Consider the following 17,785-nt stretch of genomic DNA (forward strand, 5'->3'; position numbering starts at 1 on the left):
TTACGCATGGTTTTGTTTGCTACTTTGGACCTTCTTGTTCTGACGACTTTGCTGTTTGAGATTTTGTTCCTGCTGACTTTATTTAATACAATTTGTCAAATATACCCTCCTCCGCCTTCCTGCCTGCTTTTTTTGGGTCCTCCACCACCACCACCTTGCAAAGCGTGACAAAATATGTCTGCTTTATTTGCATCTTTTTATTTTGAAAGGTATTGATGCAATTTAGGATAGTAAAGGGGCATCAAGATCTATTTGCCAGCAACCATGAGAAAATATTCCAATATCTAATTCTAATACTCTCATAATGTGAAATATGGAATGTTTCTCAATCTAAGATTGCCGTTGATGAGACAAATTCAGTCCCTCATCGTGCTTGAGTTTTTAATGTAAAAATATTTGTGATAATTGTATACAATAAACCAGACGGGTTTCCACTACAGAAATGTGTCTAAATTTGGTACTGTGTCAGTGGGCCAGCTGAGTGATGCACGCCTGTATGCGGTGATTGCTCGACATTCTACTCATCTTGTCTGCCCCCTCCCCTCACTTTCTCTCTCCCACTTTGCTCCATCCCACCGCTCCTCGTCCTCGACCTCCTCCCTCCTTTTTCTCTTCTTCCTCCATCCCCGCTTCATCCTCATCCCCCATCTCCCCAGCAAGTTCGATGCGATCGGCTCTGGGCCCTGCCGTGAGTTGTCGGTGCGGGCGACAACGCTGCTGAACATGGCGTCGGACGGGATGATTTTAACAAACCACGACCATCAAATTCGGGTCGGAGTCCTGACAGGTATGATGCCGATCAGCGATCGATGTAACCCCCCCCCCCCTTTCCTCTTTAATTGCAACCAAAGGTGCGTGAATTTTGCTGGTGCGTGCATGTTCCGTCTCTCAATCAAAGACGAGCAAATCCTACGGTACGTTCCCTTAAAGGAGACGAAAGAGGTGGCCGGTTTATGTGCATTGAATATTTCATGCGCGGATCTGCTTTACCTAAGATACAAATGACAGCGCGTGCGCGCGTGTGTTTTCCCCGTGCCACGTATGTGGACACACAGCGGGTTTATTTAAAATATTATTTCGGCTGGAGGTGTTGTTCAAGGTGGCGGAGCGGATGATGGCATTCTTGGCCTGTGCCAAAAACGCTCGTGCGTGTCACATGTGGGAGGGAGGGGGTGTAGGACACATGTTGGATCCGCGGTGGCCGCGTGGATATTAGATACCGGATAAGACGTGTGCGTGTGTGAGCGTGTTTGTGTGGATGGGGCCGGGGGGTTTGGGGGTGGGGGTCCACCAGACATGATGACTGCGCGTCTCTCACGTAGCAACGTTGGGAAACGGATGTGTCGGATCTGTTGGCCGTCGGCCTTGTTTTTTTACACGTCTATAGCCGTGCATCCTCTTTCTTTGTCATGTTATCGTGAGTTTGTCATGCCCTCCCCCCCCTCATTTACCCCCTTAGCTAAATGCCATTTCAGAGGACGCACGATCAAAGCTGTCCAGAGTAATAGCCTCCCAGCTTCCCATTTTCCGTCCTTTTCCTTTCTCCTATGCTTGCTGTCCTTTCTGTGTGGGGCTTCCTGGATCAATATTTCAGGAAAGGAGAGATCACACATATGCGGTACACTTTATTGCGTCCCCCCCCTCCCTCACGTCCTCCCACATGGATGCAGTAGTGATGGCAGCGGTAGAGCTGTGGGCTAATGACCGTGTTCCGAAATGTTGCCAGGGAACCCTCCTCACCAAAAGAAAAAAAAAGGGGGGGGTGCATACCTTCGCCCCCGCATCATCATTGCATCCTCCACCCCTGGCTGGAAACAGACTGACCATGCTGAAATCGGTCCACACTTACCTTAGCATGCGATTCCCATATCAGTCACGGAGTGCAGAATAAACGTGCTTCAATTTGGATCCACTTTCACTTAGTGGAGGTGCTTTCATTGCACGGCCAAGTAGGTTATGTTTTTATTGATCTCAATTTGGGAAGGCGGCCCGGGATTTGGACCCTCGCACCTTGGAACTGCAGGGGAATATGCTGCCCTCTCAGGAATGCACATATTCACTGGGTGTTCCGTGTTGTCCAGAAAAACCCAAAGAGGTGGGCTCATTGTTGGAGTACTTCTCCTTTAAATTAAGCTGCGTAAGGGTCATGCACAATAGCAGTTTTGGTGCAAAAAAATGATTTTTTTTTTGCTAGGGCACGGGAAATGGACATTTTCCTCTCCTACGATCCAAGCGACAAACATGTTAAAATATATTTTACCTATGTGAGTATTTTTAAAAAATCCACGCCAGTGCCAGGGTTTTTGTCTTTTTTTGTCAGCAGTAAAAACTTCCAAGTCTAAGAAGTGCAGATTAAGTCATTCACTGCCAGACATGTGCAAAAATGTGTCCGCTCCAGTGCCAGGGTTTTTGTCACTTTTACTCAAATTGCTGGACCCACCGAATATTGAGTTTTAGGACTACATAAACATTCAATCCAGCATACAAAACCTTAGACAATGATATGGCAAAAATTTGTTTACTCCAGTGCCAGGGTTTTTCCTTAATGTCACTCGAATTCCAGGACCCATAGAATATTGAGTTTTAGGACTACATAAAGATTCAATCCAGTTTAAGAAACCTTAGACTCTATTCTTTCATCAGAAAGAAATAGTTAATTCCTAAAATACATGTGTCTGGAGTAATATGAGCTTGAAATGAGGGTGGCTGTCCAAAATATAATGCAATACGTAACTATTGGTTTATATAGTGCTTTAACGACAGCTGAAGCTGGAACAAAGCACTAACATGGAAACAAAGGAAATGTTAACCCCTCGTGGGAGGGAAAACATTCCCAGAGGCCACAGCCAGCGCTTTATCGGCACCCTAGCATGAAAAACATAACCCGCACAAATTCGGGAATGGTGCTCCATGTCACACTTTTCAATTCCTGCATAAATTCGGGAATGGCAGTGAATTAGTTAATAGTAAATAGTGGCTTACTTTCCTTCAAAGGTGTAAGGTCAGCTGTCCACTGCAGGCTTTGGTCACCCATCGATGAATCGAGATCTAGGCTCCCTCACCTCCATCATTTAGCCCCTCCTTAACACACAGATATGCCACGTCGAGCAGACAATGGGATATTTCCCAAAAATCTCACTTGATGCCTTTGCATTTTGGTATGAATCCCTAATTGGATTTGCCTTTATTAGTCTTTATTAGTTTATTAGTCTAATTGGTGTATGTGTCGACCTTGATGATGAAAAAAAAATATGAGCTTGTTTGTAAATGCTAAAATCAATAAATATGGCCATGTCGTCAAACTGGGGGGGCTCCCTCACCCCCTCTCATTGGGTTGGATTTGTACTGTAAAAGGTTGTGGAACGCAAACATTGACCCTTCTTTCTCGGGTGCCCTCTCGCTCTTTATGCATGTCCACGCACACGCAGCTGTCACAGCGGACAGCAGGAAGGCAGGCGGCCACGTGAGCTGAATAGACAACGGCGAAACAGTGAGACACAAACAGAATAAGAATTGAGTCCTCTCTGCGAAAGGAATTATTTTCAAGTGCTGAATCAGCCAATGTGGAGCCGATTGTTGTCGTCGGGAAACATTGAGGGCCTCAGCTCCTCCAACTTCCTACTACACACCCACCCACCACGCTCCCCCTTGCCCGTGTTTGCTAAAGTAATCCCCATGGCCCCAAAACCTCATCGCAGTTCGTCACTCGGACGAAACGTTAAACTTGTTAAGCTGCAGTCGCCAAAGATGTGAAGGTTGTTTGATATTTTACTTGGGAGGTCAAAACGATTAAATGAAGCTTTTTCATGTCAATACCTGGCATGGTTTGATTTATTCAAAAATAAATCAATAAATAAATAAAACCATTGGACAGTTAGTGCTCGATGCCATTTTCATGCTGGTTATTAATTTCTGTTAGCATGCAGTTTGCAAAGGTTTAGTCATCGGCAAAGGATATATTCCACAGATGTAAATTCAAAATGGAAAAAAGATGTGAATGATTATATAATACTATGTACATTTTTCACACAACCGTCACAAAATCTCGAGTTTACCTCTGACCATCGTTTTCCCCAGCCTAAGTCTTTTTTTCCCCTTCTAATCTACGTTAGTTAATTTAAAATCCCGAACTATATGAGCTGATTTTTTCCCATCCCTACTGTAAATTTTCTTAGTGGTTCCCTCTGTGTTATTGTTGAGATGTTAATTAACAAAAAGGTTAATTAAATCGTGTACCATTTTGGACAGCCCGGCATCTCACGAGGCATTATCTACACAACCGCAAACTCCATTGTTGGTCTGCAACATCTTGAAGGAATTAAATGAGGGGGGGAGAGGGGGTAATGAAGGTCCACTGAACCGGGTTACGCTGAACTCTAATAATTTACGTCTATCACGTTTATATATACACGCGCAATTTCTTCCGCATCATTTTCTCTTCTCAATGTCCTTTCCTCTCCGCTTTGGACCGTTTGAAGAAGAAGAAACCTTAGACTCTCTTCTTTCATCAGAAAAAAAGAATTAATTCCTACATTATATGTGTCTGGAGTTATATGAGCTTGAAATGAGGGCGACTGTCAAATTCAATATATTCATAGTGGTTTATGTAGCGCTTTATCTACAGCTGAAGCTGGAACAAAGTGCTAATATGGAAAAAAGGGAAATACTGCCCCCTTGTGGAAAAGGAAAAACATTGCCAAAGGCCTTGGCCAGCGCTTTATCGGCACCCAAGCATGAATAAACAAAACCCGAACAAATTTGGGAATGGCGCATCCTATTTTCAATTCCAGAATAAATTTTTAAATGGCAGTGAATTAGTTAAAATAACGCAATCTGATTGGTTCAAAAACATTTCTTGGGGTCATTATTGGGGTTCAAATGTTAGAGTAAATGCATTCAAGATTCACAGCTGTTAGTTCCTCCTTTGCTTTTGTTTGTTTTTTTCTGGGAGAAGAAAAAGATTGAGTCCCGCTACATAGTGTCACATCTCGTTGCCATCCGGGGCGCGCCCCGCCCCTCCTGTCACCTCCTCCGCCAATCTTGGGAGACGGCCCCTCCAATCATCATTCACCTGGGTTCCCACAGCTGATTGTCATTCACTGATTGTGCCTCCTGACTATATCTGTCTGCCGCTCACTACCGTCTCCGTCGGAGTATTTTTGGTCATTGCCGTTTCCACTTCCGTGTTGCCAGGTCTGCTGTCATTTAGTTATCTTCCTCCACTCTTCCCTGTTTGTTATTATTTGATGCATGTTCCAGTAAAGACTCTTGATCCATCCAAGCCTGTCACACCGTGTATTTCGAGTCCTACCCTATCGCCAAGAGTCCGTCGCTCGAGTTCTGCCTCCTTGCACTCGAGCGTCGTCACACAATACTCCGACCACCCATGGACCCCGCCGGCGATGACAGGTATTTTGCCGCCCTTGTGCAAGAGGCGGAGCGTTCGAGCCAGCTGGCCCAGGCGATTGAGGAAATGCGCTACGCCACTTCCTCGCTGGCTCAACGCCTCAAGGAGATGGAAACATGCATCGCCACCCTCACTGTTCCTTCCCCCCCGCCCGTGGGCAGGCGCACTCCCCCGCTACCCCAACCCTCACGCTACGCAGGTGAAACCGAGCGCTGCGCTCAATTCCTCATGCAGTGTGCGCTCGTGTTTGAACAACATCCTGACGCCTACGTTAGCGATGAGGCTAAGGTAGCCTTCATCACCAGCCTGCTCGCGGGTGAAGCCGAAACATGGGTGCTGGCGGTACGAGAGTCCCGACCGGAGCTGTGCGCCTCGTATCCGGACTTCGTAGCCGAGATACGCCGGGTGTTTCACCATCCAGTGACGGAGGTCGAGGCGGAAGGGAGAATCCTCGACTGCGTCCAAGGGGCCCGTTCGGCCGCAGAATACTCCGTCGCTTTCCGGATCCAGGCCGCTGGCAGCGGCTACGGCGACCGAGCGTTGAGGGGGGTGTTTCGTCGCGGCTTGAATTCCGACCTAAAGGACGAGTTGGCTACCCGCGACGCCGGCACCACCTTCGACGACCTCGTCGAGATTGTCATCGGCTTGGATCATCGTCTCCGAGAGCGGCGAAAGGAGCTGAGCGACCGACGGCCCGAGGTACCCCGAAGCCGACCTCGGTCGACCACACCCGGCAGCGACCGCGCGCAGCCCCAGGAGGGACTCCTTGAACCTATGGTGATAGGGGGGGGAGACGACCGCGCCAACCCGAGGGTTCGTCTCACCCGAGGCCCCCAGCCTAGGACCCACGGCCAATGTAAGTCCCCGCCGAAACGGCGTCCGTTGGGGGCTAAGTCCACAACACGAGTCACACGGTTGGTGCTGGAAAGTGAACTATTTGGCCCCTCCAGCTCCCAAAGAGTGCGGGCACTAGTGGACTCGGGGGCCGACGGGTGCATCATCGACCCCCACTTGGCCGACCTTTTGGGCTGCCAACTTATAGATCTCCTTCCCCCTAAGGAGATCGTCGACCTGGATGGCCGATTATTAGCCCGGGTCACCCACCTCACGGCCCCACTTAAGCTCCGAGTGGCAGGCAACCATGTGGAGCACCGCCAATTTTTTGTTATGCCCTCCCGGAACGCGCCATTGGTCTTGGGTCTCCCCTGGCTCAAGGCCCATGACCCATCCATTTCTTGGGAGGGCCCCACCATTCAGGGCTGGAGCCCCTACTGCTACGCAAACTGCCTGCGGTCGGCTACGGCAGGGCGTAACCCCTCCCGCGGTGGCCCGCCCGAGGCCATCTGCCTCAAAGGCGTGCCACATTGCTACCACGACCTGCGGGAGGTGTTCAGCAAAGACAACGCCCAATCCCTGCCGCCCCACCGACCGTATGACTGTGCTATTGACTGGCAGCCAGGGGCTCCATTACCGGACTCCAGACTTTACCACATTTCACAACCGGAACGGGAAGCCCTGAGCACTTACATAGACTCCTCTCTAGCGGCGGGACTCATTCGCCCGTCGCGTTCCCCGCTGGGCGCAGGGTTTTTCTTTATCGACAAAAAGGACGGATCCCTGCGCCCATGCGTTGACTACCGGGGCCTGAACGACATCACCATCCGCAACAAATACCCTCTCCCCCTCATGGATTCGGCCTTCGCGCCCCTTCAGTCCGCCACCATTTTTTCAAAATTAGACCTTCGCAGCGCCTACCATTTGGTCCGAATCCGTGAGGGGGATGAATGGAAAACAGCCTTCAAGACACCTTTAGGGCACTTTGAATACCTGGTGATGCCGTTCGGGCTCACGAACGCGCCTGCCGTATTCCAGAATTTGATAAATGATGTGCTCAGGGACTTCCTCAATGTTTTTGTTTACCTAGATGACATTCTTATTTTTTCTCGCTCTGCAGAAGAACACCGGCAACACGTCCGACGGGTCCTGGCGCGGCTCCTGCAAAACCGGCTCTATGTGAAGGCAGAGAAGTGTGACTTCCATGTCCGCTCTCTGTCGTTCCTGGGGTTTGTTGTGGAGCAGGGGCAGCTCAGGGCCGACCCCACCAAAACCAAAGCGGTGGTAGAATGGCCGATCCCAAAGACGCGCAAGCAGCTTCAGCGGTTTTTGGGGTTTGCCAACTTCTACCGCCGCTTCATTCGCGGGTATAGTCAGAAGGCACTCCCCCTCACTAACCTCACGTCCACCAAGCTCCCTTTTAGGTGGACTCCCGATGCTGAGGGGGCTTTCAACCGCCTCCGTCGTGCCTTCACCAACCCCCCTGTTCTGCGTCATCCCGACCCGGAGCTCCCGTTCACGGTCGAGGTTGACGCATCCGAGTCCGGAGTAGGGGCCGTCCTTTCCCAGCGCTCTCCCACCGACCAGAAGCTACGCCCATGCGCCTTCTTCTCCCGCCGGCTCAGCCCCGCCGAAGCCAATTATGACGTCGGCAATCGGGAACTGCTGGCGGTCGTCCTGGCCCTGCAGGAATGGAGACACTGGCTTGAGGGAGCTAAACACCCCTTCACCGTCTACACGGATCACAAAAACCTGGCGGCCATCCGGTCGGCCAAGAGACTTAACTCACGGCAGGCCCGATGGTCACTCTTCCTCACCCGTTTTGACTTTTCTCTCACCTACTGCCCAGGGTCACAGAACACCAAGCCCGACGCCCTATCCCGTATCCATGAGCCGGCAGAAAGGGAGGAGACCACCGCCAACATCCTGCCGGCCCAGCGCATCCTGGGCGCCCTGAGGTGGGAGGTTGAGAGAAAAGTCCAGCAAGCCCAGGGAACTACCACCATCCCCAGGGGCTGTCCCAAGGATCGCCTGTTCGTCCCCCCCCCTCTACGCACTGAGGTGCTTATCTGGGGGCACACATCTAAGATAGCCTGCCACCCGGGGGTCAACAGGACGATCCAACTCATCGCCCAACGGTTCTGGTGGCCGGGGTTTAGGAGGGACATCACCCTCTTCGTGAAGGCCTGCCCGACCTGCGCCCGTGGAAAGGCCTCCCACCAGCCCCCGGCCGGACTCCTCCAGCCCCTACCGGTTCCGTCCAGACCCTGGTCCCACATCTCCCTCGACTTCGTGACAGGCCTTCCCCCCTCCCGTGGCAAGACGGTCGTCCTCACCGTAGTGGACCGATTCTCCAAGTCGGCCCACTTCGTTCCGTTAACCAGGTTGCCGTCCGCCACCGAGACGGCTCAACTCCTGGTTAACCATGTCGTCCGTCTCCACGGGATTCCGACGAACATTGTGTCGGACCGGGGACCGCAGTTCGTGTCCAAGGTATGGAAGCGTTTCTGTCGGTCCCTAGGGGCATCGGCGAGCCTGTCGTCTGGTTACCACCCCCAGACCAACGGACAGACGGAGAGGAAGAACCAGGACCTGGAGGCGGCCCTCCGGTGCGTGTGCCTCCACAACCCCGCGTCGTGGGCCCTGCACCTACCCTGGGTGGAGTACGCCCACAACTCCCTGGTCTCCGCAGCCACAGGTCGGTCCCCATTCATGTCCGCCTGTGGCTATCAGCCGCCCTTGTTTCCCACACAGGAAGGCCAGGTGGAGGTCCCGTCTATCGATCATCACCTCAGACGGGCCCACAGAGTCTGGAAGGAGACCAGGGACGCCCTGTCACGCACCGCATCCCGGAACCGGCGGGTGGCAGACCGCCATCGGCGGCAAGCACCCAGCTACCAGGTTGGGCAGGAGGTCTGGCTATCCACGAAGGACCTTCGGCTGGCAGGGTCCTCGGCCAAGCTGGGCCGACGCTTCACGGGTCCCTTCCCCATCGAGGCCATCCTCAGCCCGGTCTCAGTGAGGCTCCGGCTCCCACCCACCATGCGGATCCACCCCGTGTTTCATGTTTCCCTCCTCAAGCCAGTGGAGACCAGCCCCTTAGCCCCCACGCCCGCCCCCCCCCCCCCCCCCCCCCCCGGATATTGGACGACGGAGCAGTCTACACCGTGCGGGAGATACTGGACTCCAGGCGCAGGGGCAGAGGAGTGCAGTACCTGGTCGACTGGGAGGGCTATGGACCTGAGGAACGTCAATGGGTCCCACGTTCCTGGATCCTCGACCCATCCCTCACCCGGGCGTTCCATGCGGCTCACCCATCCAAACCTGGTGGGCCGCCGAGAGGCGTCCCTTGAGGGGGGGGCACTGTCACATCTCGTTGCCATCCGGGGCGCGCCCCGCCCCTCCTGTCACCTCCTCCGCCAATCTTGGGAGACGGCCCCTCCAATCATCATTCACCTGGGTTCCCACAGCTGATTGTCATTCACTGATTGTGCCTCCTGACTATATCTGTCTGCCGCTCACTACCGTCTCCGTCGGAGTATTTTTGGTCATTGCCGTTTCCACTTCCGTGTTGCCAGGTCTGCTGTCATTTAGTTATCTTTCTCCACTCTTCCCTGTTTGTTATTATTTGATGCATGTTCCAGTAAAGACTCTTGATCCATCCAAGCCTGTCACGCCGTGTATTTCGGGTCCTACCCTATCGCCAAGAGTCCGTCGCTCGAGTTCTGCCTCCTTGCACTCGAGCGTCGTCACACATAGAGAGCAAGGAAGCCCACCTGTATTTTCCCCTCCGGTGTTTACTGTTACCATGGTGATTGCCGGCATCACCTTGGTAATTGATGGCAATTGCCGTCAATTGGCCCGCTCATCTGATACATTAGTAACATCGGTTGCTGTAATCACACCCATATCAATGATGATTAAAATCTAGTTTGGCTAATCTCAACGCATGGCTGGTGGGATATGACATGTCATCGTGAGTCGACCCCCTTTCTGCAACAACCCGCTTAAATGTCCCCATTTCATCTCCTACAGCTTACCCCTTTTTTCCCACTTGCTCTTTCTGTTGTCATCGCCTCACTGCTCTCTCATTCCTTCAGTACACATTCCTAACTTTGTTTAATACTTACCTGCTGTCTGTCTGCACTTAACTCCTTCTCTGCAGATGCGAGCAGTAAAAGGAGTGTATATGGGTGTGAATAATGGAAGTGTTTTTGATGGCAGTCCGGGTGTTTTCACGCATTTCCTCAATTATTCAGCATTGCACCTTTCTCGATCCTGTTATATATTGTGGAAAGAGATTTATTTCAGGCATTCTATTTTAAAAGATGTTAATACAGATTTACCGCACCGTAGGAGTTAACTAGATGATGACGAGTGGTTGTCGATTGAGTTTAGCAAATATGGTTGTGGGGACAAAAAAAGTTGACATTACAACATAAAACGATCAGTCATTTCATAGATAAAGTAAATTCTATGTGTTGTACAGACAAAATCCGACTTCAACAGACAGGACGGTGGAAAAAATTATTGGCACAGCCCTACCAACTCTTGAGTACTTGCACATTGCAAGAATGAAACAAGGGTGTGGAAAATCCTACTGGACCCTCCGCACCCTGCCCACCACCTTTTCCAGCGACTCCCCTCAGGAAGGCGCACCAAATCCAGCAGACAAACAGCTTCTTCCGCCGTCGCCATGAGCTCTCTAACTTCTTCTTTTCCTTTCGGCTTTTCCCTTCAGGGTTCGCCACAGCGAATCACTGTCCTCCATCTAACCCGGTTTTGTGCATCCTCTTCTCTCACACCAGCTACCTTCATGTCCTCTTTGACCACTTCCATAAACCCCTTCTTCGGTCTTCCTCTCGGTCTCCTGCCTGGCAGTTCAAGGCTCAGCATCCTTCTCCCGATATAGTCACTCTCTCTCCTCTGGACATGTCCAAATCATCTCAATCTGGCCTCTCTGACTTTCTCTTCAAAGCCTCTAATATGAGTTGTCCCTCTAATGTACTCATTCCTGATCCTATCCAACCTGGTCACTCCCAAAGAAAACCTCAACATCTTCAGCTCTACCACCTCCAGGTCTGCTTCCTGTCTTTTCTTCAGTGGCACTGTCTCCAGTCCAAACATCATGACTGGTCTCACCACTGTTTTATACACTTTTCCTTTCATCCCAGCTGAAACCCTTCTATCACACATCACACCTGACATTTTTCTCCAGCCGCTCCAGCCTGCCAGGACACGCTTCATGAACTCTCTAAACAATAACCCAAATATAAGTGTACAGTGCCACGTTGCAATTTTTTTTGTGATGATACTAGTGCAGCGTGTTCTACTGGAGACACATTCCTTGTGTCTGATGAAATGCAGGCCAGGTTGTCATCTTTGCGATTCGAAATTCTCATTTAATCCATATTTTCTCTATGATTGGCTTTTATCTGCCAGCACGACTAATTCAAAGTCCACAAAAATCTGCCTGAACATGCGTTTGTCCACTCTCCGGGGGGTTTCCCCTCTTGGTTGTCCTTGCACTGACTTGTACATGTATGGGTCTCTCGGCGGGGATAAGTGATGAGATGTGTGGAGCACTCTATTAGGCGGCCCTTGCCTGCAGGCCACCAGATAACTCCGCTGGCCACACTGTTCAAACGTCACCGGCTGACTTGTTTAGGATTCCGTGAAGTATGGCTAATTGTTTTGGACAGGTTGTGTGTGTGTGTGTGTGTGTTTGTGTGTGTTTGTGTGTGTTTGCGTGTGTTTGTGTGTGTGTCTGGAGCCAGTATGATCATGCGAAAGTCGTGTACCCATTTTTGGGATGAACCAACGTATGTCCTGAAAACTCAATGAAAGCATGTGTGTGTGTGTGTGTGTGTGTGTGTGTGTGTGTGTGTGTGTGTGTGTGTGTGTGTGTGTGTGTGTGTGTGTGTGTGTTTGTGTGTGTTTGCGTGTGTTTGTGTGTGTGTCTGTAGCCAGTATGATCATGCGAAAGTCGTGTACCCATTTTTGGGATGAATCAATGTATGTCCTGAAAACCCATGAAAACAAGTATGTGTGTGTGTGTGTGTGTGTGTGTGTGTGTGTGTGTGTGTGTGTGTGTGTGCGTGCGTGCGTGCGTGTGTGTGTGTGTGTGTGTGTGTGTGTGTGTGTGTGTGCGTGCGTGCGTGCGTGTGTGTGTGTGTGTGTGTGTGTGTGTGTGTGTGTGTGTGTGTGTGTGTGTGTGTGTGTGTGTTTGGGGCCTGTAGTATCACAGGAAAGTTGTGTATCAATTTTTGGGATGGACCAACATACGTCCTGAAAGCCTACAAAAACAAGTATCTGTGTGTGTGTTTGTAGCCTGTAGGATCACATGAAAATTGTGTACCCATTTTTGGGATGAACGTACGTCCTGAAAACCCATAAAAACAAGTATGTGCGTGTGTATAGATAGATAGCTAGGTAGATGGCTGGATAGCGATGGATACATTTAAGTTAAATTATGTCACTGGCTGTCCGCCAAAAAGAAGCATGACAAGAGATGGGTGTGTGCAAGATCACACATGGGTGTGTGCGTACCCGTACACTTGCTGACATTGTCCAGAGAATTGAATGTAATGAAGGTAGCTGCAAAGAGGCTGCTTCATTAGCCCAAGTCGGCCTGGGGTTTTCAATGTGTGTGTGTCTGTCTGTTTGTGTGTAAAATGTTGTATCTTGGGAAATAAAGGGATCCAATTGGTTCATGCACACCCATATGGTCACAAATACACAGACATACACTCACACATTTTACCAGCCACCCACTCGCACACATACACACAGCAACAATCATTGTTAGTCTACTACGTAACTTACCCAAATCAAACCCTGGTTGATCCAAAAAATGAGGCAGATTTAAGCATTTTTTTTACCACCCATGAATTCATTACAGCTCTGAAAAAAAGGTTCTCGACCCCTCGCTTTTCTGCTTTTCTATGAATTTATCATTTGGAACCTTACAGAGAGTCTTGTGTGAAGCAAACATCATTTTAGCTTAATGTCTTCTTTCACGTCAGACGGGGCACTCAAGATAATCTTGCATTAGCTGATTGGCCCCGTCTGATTGATTCATGCTGTCTTATCCTGAGTTCGTTTCTCATCTGCTCGGTATTTGACTGCATCGGTCTGCTCGTGTCACCCTGCTGAGAGATTTCTTCTTCTTTTCCACTTCTGTGTGTGGAAATCAATGAAATATTTTTGCGTAACTGCAAGTGTGGAACCAACCACCGTAAAGGACAAGCAAGAGATTCTGTTGCCTAACACGCTTTACTCTGGTGGAGGTATTTAATAATGGAGTTGTTGTTGGACATGACCTTCAGAAAAGTGTCTTCCCAGTTTTCATCTCCTGTTGGTCGGGCTTTTGTTTTGCTCGGCTGGCATGAAATTGGATTTGTCGACAGTAAACTGAGGGGGTCGGTGAAATCCAACACAAGACGCAGGTTTCACTTTTAATTTCTGAGCTGTTTTGAAGGAAAAAAAGTTTTTCATGGTGTGCTTTGGATCATTTGTGGTTTAAAACTCTTGAATCATAAACCACAAAGTATCCAAGGTGTTCCTTCCACCATTTCATGTCCACCGCTGATTAACGCTTGTATTTTCCATTTCACAGTCAACACGAGGTAGTGCGTGATCCTTTGTTGGATGACCCAAATTGATTTCGACATGTCGATCTTGACTCTGGAGCAGGACTTGCACACGTACTGTGACCCTTGGCCTCCTTCACTTAGCATTTTTTTCCTACCACCCCCCACCCCCATCCTTCCTTCCCTTTGAGTGAGCGATCACAGAGGACCCATAAAAACGTTAAATTTCCTCTGTGGCGACGGTCAATATGTGATCTGATTAGACCCCGGCACTCCTGCCTCTTTCCCGACATTATGTTAGTGCATGAAGAGCACGCTGGATAATATTAGCTAGCATTTCCAACAAACTTTTGAGCAAGGTGCAATGAATGAGGAAACTTTTGTGTGTATTTGCACAGCTCGTCCAAGGACGTAGACTGACAAGTGTAGCTATGATGTGGTTGTTGTGGGTTTCCCTGCATCACCAGCTTGTAAGGATGAAGAAATAGGTGGAAAGAAGCAAGGGAGGGGGTATTATGGCTTGTGAAGGCAGAATGGGGACTGTAGGGAATTCTGATTTATGATTAACTCATTTATTGCCAATCCGGAATTTATTCGGGAATTGAAAAGCATGACGTGGAGTGCCTTTCCCAAATTTGTTTGGGTATTGTTTTTTCTTGCACAGGGGTGCCCGATAAAGTGCTGGTCAGACTTCTGGCAATATTTTCCCCTCTCATGAGGGGGCAGCATTTGCCATTTGTACAGCTGCCCCCATTTCCAGCTCAGATAACTCAGACTCATATAACTTAGGAATTAACACTGATGAAAGAACAGAGTCTAAGATTTCCTACACTATATTTAATGTTTATATAGTCCTAGAACTCAATATAGCGAGTTGAGTGAAAATGACAACAACCCTGGCAGTGGAGTGGACACATTTTTGCACATCGTCTGCCAGTTAATATTTGCGGAGGGGTGGCCTCTTATCAAGCTCCTTCAACATATTGATTCCATTGATCGGTGTGGAGGAGGGTAGAAGAAGGTGTAGGGTAGGTTGTATGTGCGTAATTTAGGAACTCCAGGGCAATTCCAATTATGATGTGAGAATTGAAAATTCAAAAGCGGGCCTGTAAAAGAAGTTTAGGGTGTCGTGTTCAAGGTCTCTGCTTTCCCTCGCGCTGTAAATTGTCTCTGGAGCTTTGCGCGTGGCTTCATTAGTAAGTGTCTTTTCAATATTTATGGCCTTATTAATAAAACATCAATACTGGAGGCTTTTGCTGAGAAATGCGGCATGCACCATGTCTCAAAGTTCGGATGTCGGAGATTGTGGGGGCTCAGGTGAGCAATGTGCATGACAAGGGATTGCCGTGGGTCATAGAAAGTACATTTTGAAAGAGAAAAGCTCGGACGGGGGCTTCGTTTGTGAGTGATTGAACTGTCCGTAGTCCAAATGGTGGTGACCGTGAGGGAGGTTTGCAAACAGGAATTCCTTCCCTCCTTCAACTTCATTATCGTATCTCCATCACCTTCTTCTCTCATCTTCTTGCTCCGCAACTCTCGTTCCCCTCTTATACATTTTTATTAGTCCCCATGCTACATTTTCCCTCTCTTCCTTCTCTACTTTTACCCTTTTCCAATCTTTTACCACCGATGTTGCTCCTATACCTCTCATGACAGTCGCCTTCCTCTCATTCACTGCCAATCTGTCTCCTCTAGAGCATATCTAGGTTCTTTCCCATAACCTTCATCCTCAGTGGAAGTTGTCCGTCCCCTCTCCCCCAAAGGCAGCCCGTGTTGGAGCCGCCTCTTCTCTCTACGGCCGCTCTTGCCCAAGAATCAGCTGCGAAGAACAGAGCTGTCTTTTGCTCTTTGTCTTTCTGTCTCTGAACATCTGGTGCCTGTGTGTGTACTGGAAGTGGACTGCCGCTGTGTCCAAGGTGCAGCGGAGATGCTAGATTTCAGCCCGTGTGAGCTTTACACTTGGGGTTGCTTCTGAATCTAAAATTTAGATTCAGAAGTAGATTCAGCTACGTCCATTTAGATTCTAAATGGATGTAGCATCCCGAAGGTTAAGCACAAGCCGTTTTGTCAAGTCGACATCGTGTAGCCAGATATTTAGTCTTGTTCATGAATCAGGCGAGGAAAGAGCGAGAGATCGACAGGTGGGTGGGTGCGGCGTTTGCTGCGATGCAGACTTTGTACCGATCTATCGTGGTGAAGAAGGAGCTGAACCAAAAGGCGAAGCTCTCAATTTACCGGTTGATCTACAGTATGTAACAACCATCATCTATGGTCATAAGCGATGGGTTGTGACCGAACGAACCGAAAGAACAAGATCCTGGATGCAAGCGACCAAAAGGAGCTTTCTCCGTAGGGTGTCATTCGGGAAGGCCTCAGAGTCGAGCCGCTTCTCCTCCACATTCAGAGGAGCCAGATGACGTGGCTTGGGCATCTGATTAGTAGGCCTCCTGGACGCCTCCCTGGTGAGGTGTTCCGGGAGGGGCTCAGAGTCCAGCCTCCTCTCCTTCGCATAGAGGAGCCAGATGAGGTGGCTCGGGCATCTGATTCGGATGCCTCCTGGACACCTCCCTGGACACGCTGGAGAGGCTATGTCACCCAGCTTGACTGGGAATGCCTCGAGATTTGCCAGGAAGCTGGAAGAAGTGGCTAGGGAGAGGGAGAGAGAAGTCTGGGCTTCCCTACTGAAGCTACTGAAGCTGCTGAACCCGCGACCCAACCCCGAATAAGCATTAAGTATTCAGCATTAAGTATTTTTCTTTTTTTTTAATAACAAAATGAAAAAATATCATTCATGAATATCTCATTTCCTTTCGTCATCCTCTGCAGCGGCTGACCCACAGCAGCCGCAGTCAGGTGGAGTGCCGCTTTCCTTGCGTTATGTAATCCCACCCCCAACTCCCCAAATAAGATCCAACTTGAAATAAATGAAAAGTAAGCCGCTGGTTGGCCGACCCCCTCTCCCCCTCAGCTCCCCTGGCAGATATAAATAGCATCTTCACATCTTATCTCGAAACTGTGTTGTAGAGAGGAAAGGCTTTCAAACGCGGCCCCAACGATTAGGATCCCATTGTTCCATCCCGCACAACTCCCTCCCCAAGCCCCCCCCCCCCCAAACCCACCCCCAGCTGCTTACAGTAAGCCCTTGCGCATGTCTGAGCAACGTGTACGCATTCATCTGTATCAAGATAGCGGCCATGATTATGCATGTGTGTCGTATGTTGGCGGGTAATTGCCGTGTATGTTGCTGCTGGGTGTGTCATTGTGCTGCTTACCCTGCTGATCCTCTCTAAATTAACAAGGTTGCTAAGATACATTGGCTTGATATTGGATGACTTTATCTGCCGCAATATTTGAGTCAAGACCGTCAAGCTTTTATTAATTTGGTAATGCAGATGCACTCCTCTCCAAGTGTGGAGGAGGGTGGAGGTTGTAGCCCTCCAGTTAGATGTCGTCTCCACCCGCGTTTACAATCTAGAGGCAGATCCCTACTTCACGTTTATCATTACATCGTTTAATCCAAGTCCTCTGGCCCCAGTGTTTCTATTCAGCGTCGGTAAAAGCAGACATACACTTTCACATGTGCCAAAAGAGATTGGTAGTGTTTTATGATTTATTTATTTATTATTTCTCCCCAAAATGGTGCCACGGTAAATCATTTTTGAGTCCATAATGACTTGACCCTCCCCTGCCGTCAACAACCCTGTCATGCGCTCAGAAAGAAAAACAAAAACAGTTTGGCACTTGAGATTTACACTACTGTATTTTGTTTTTCTATTTCTTTCTTTCCTTTCATCTTCCTTTCATAACTTTGATGCTGTGAAATTTAAATGTATTCACTGCGAGACTAATAATGGTAAATTCAATCCAATTCAGCATCTCCAAAGAGCTGATTTGCCGAATGGAAGCATGAAGTGCTCAAAAATTTCTTGATAGACGGCTGCGTTGACTGTGG

The 17,785-nt window shown here is 49.3% G+C and overlaps 1 protein-coding gene across 11 annotated transcripts in view; it reads left to right on the top strand.

Annotated features, from left to right (window-relative positions):
- The first annotated feature begins 587 nt into the window (after positions 1–587).
- gphnb (gephyrin b) overlaps positions 588–17,785 on the top strand; it is a 65,138-nt gene continuing 47,940 nt past the window's right edge. For 2 of the 11 annotated variants that reach the window (XR_016118429.1, XM_089021628.1), the window contains exon 1: positions 588–787. Coding sequence is in view for 10 of the 11 variants with exons in the window: in XM_089021628.1 (XP_088877754.1) it covers positions 724–787 (64 nt within the window). In the remaining variant the exon portion in view is untranslated. The remainder of the gene's footprint in view (positions 788–17,785) is intronic. The other 9 variants (XM_089021622.1, XM_089021621.1, XM_089021619.1 and 6 more) reach the window with 6 other exon arrangements.

Source organism: Hippocampus bargibanti, linkage group LG19 (genome assembly GCF_051943395.1).
Source record: "Hippocampus bargibanti isolate YZ-2025 linkage group LG19, ASM5194339v1, whole genome shotgun sequence".
NCBI classification, from domain to species: domain Eukaryota; kingdom Metazoa; phylum Chordata; class Actinopteri; order Syngnathiformes; family Syngnathidae; genus Hippocampus; species Hippocampus bargibanti.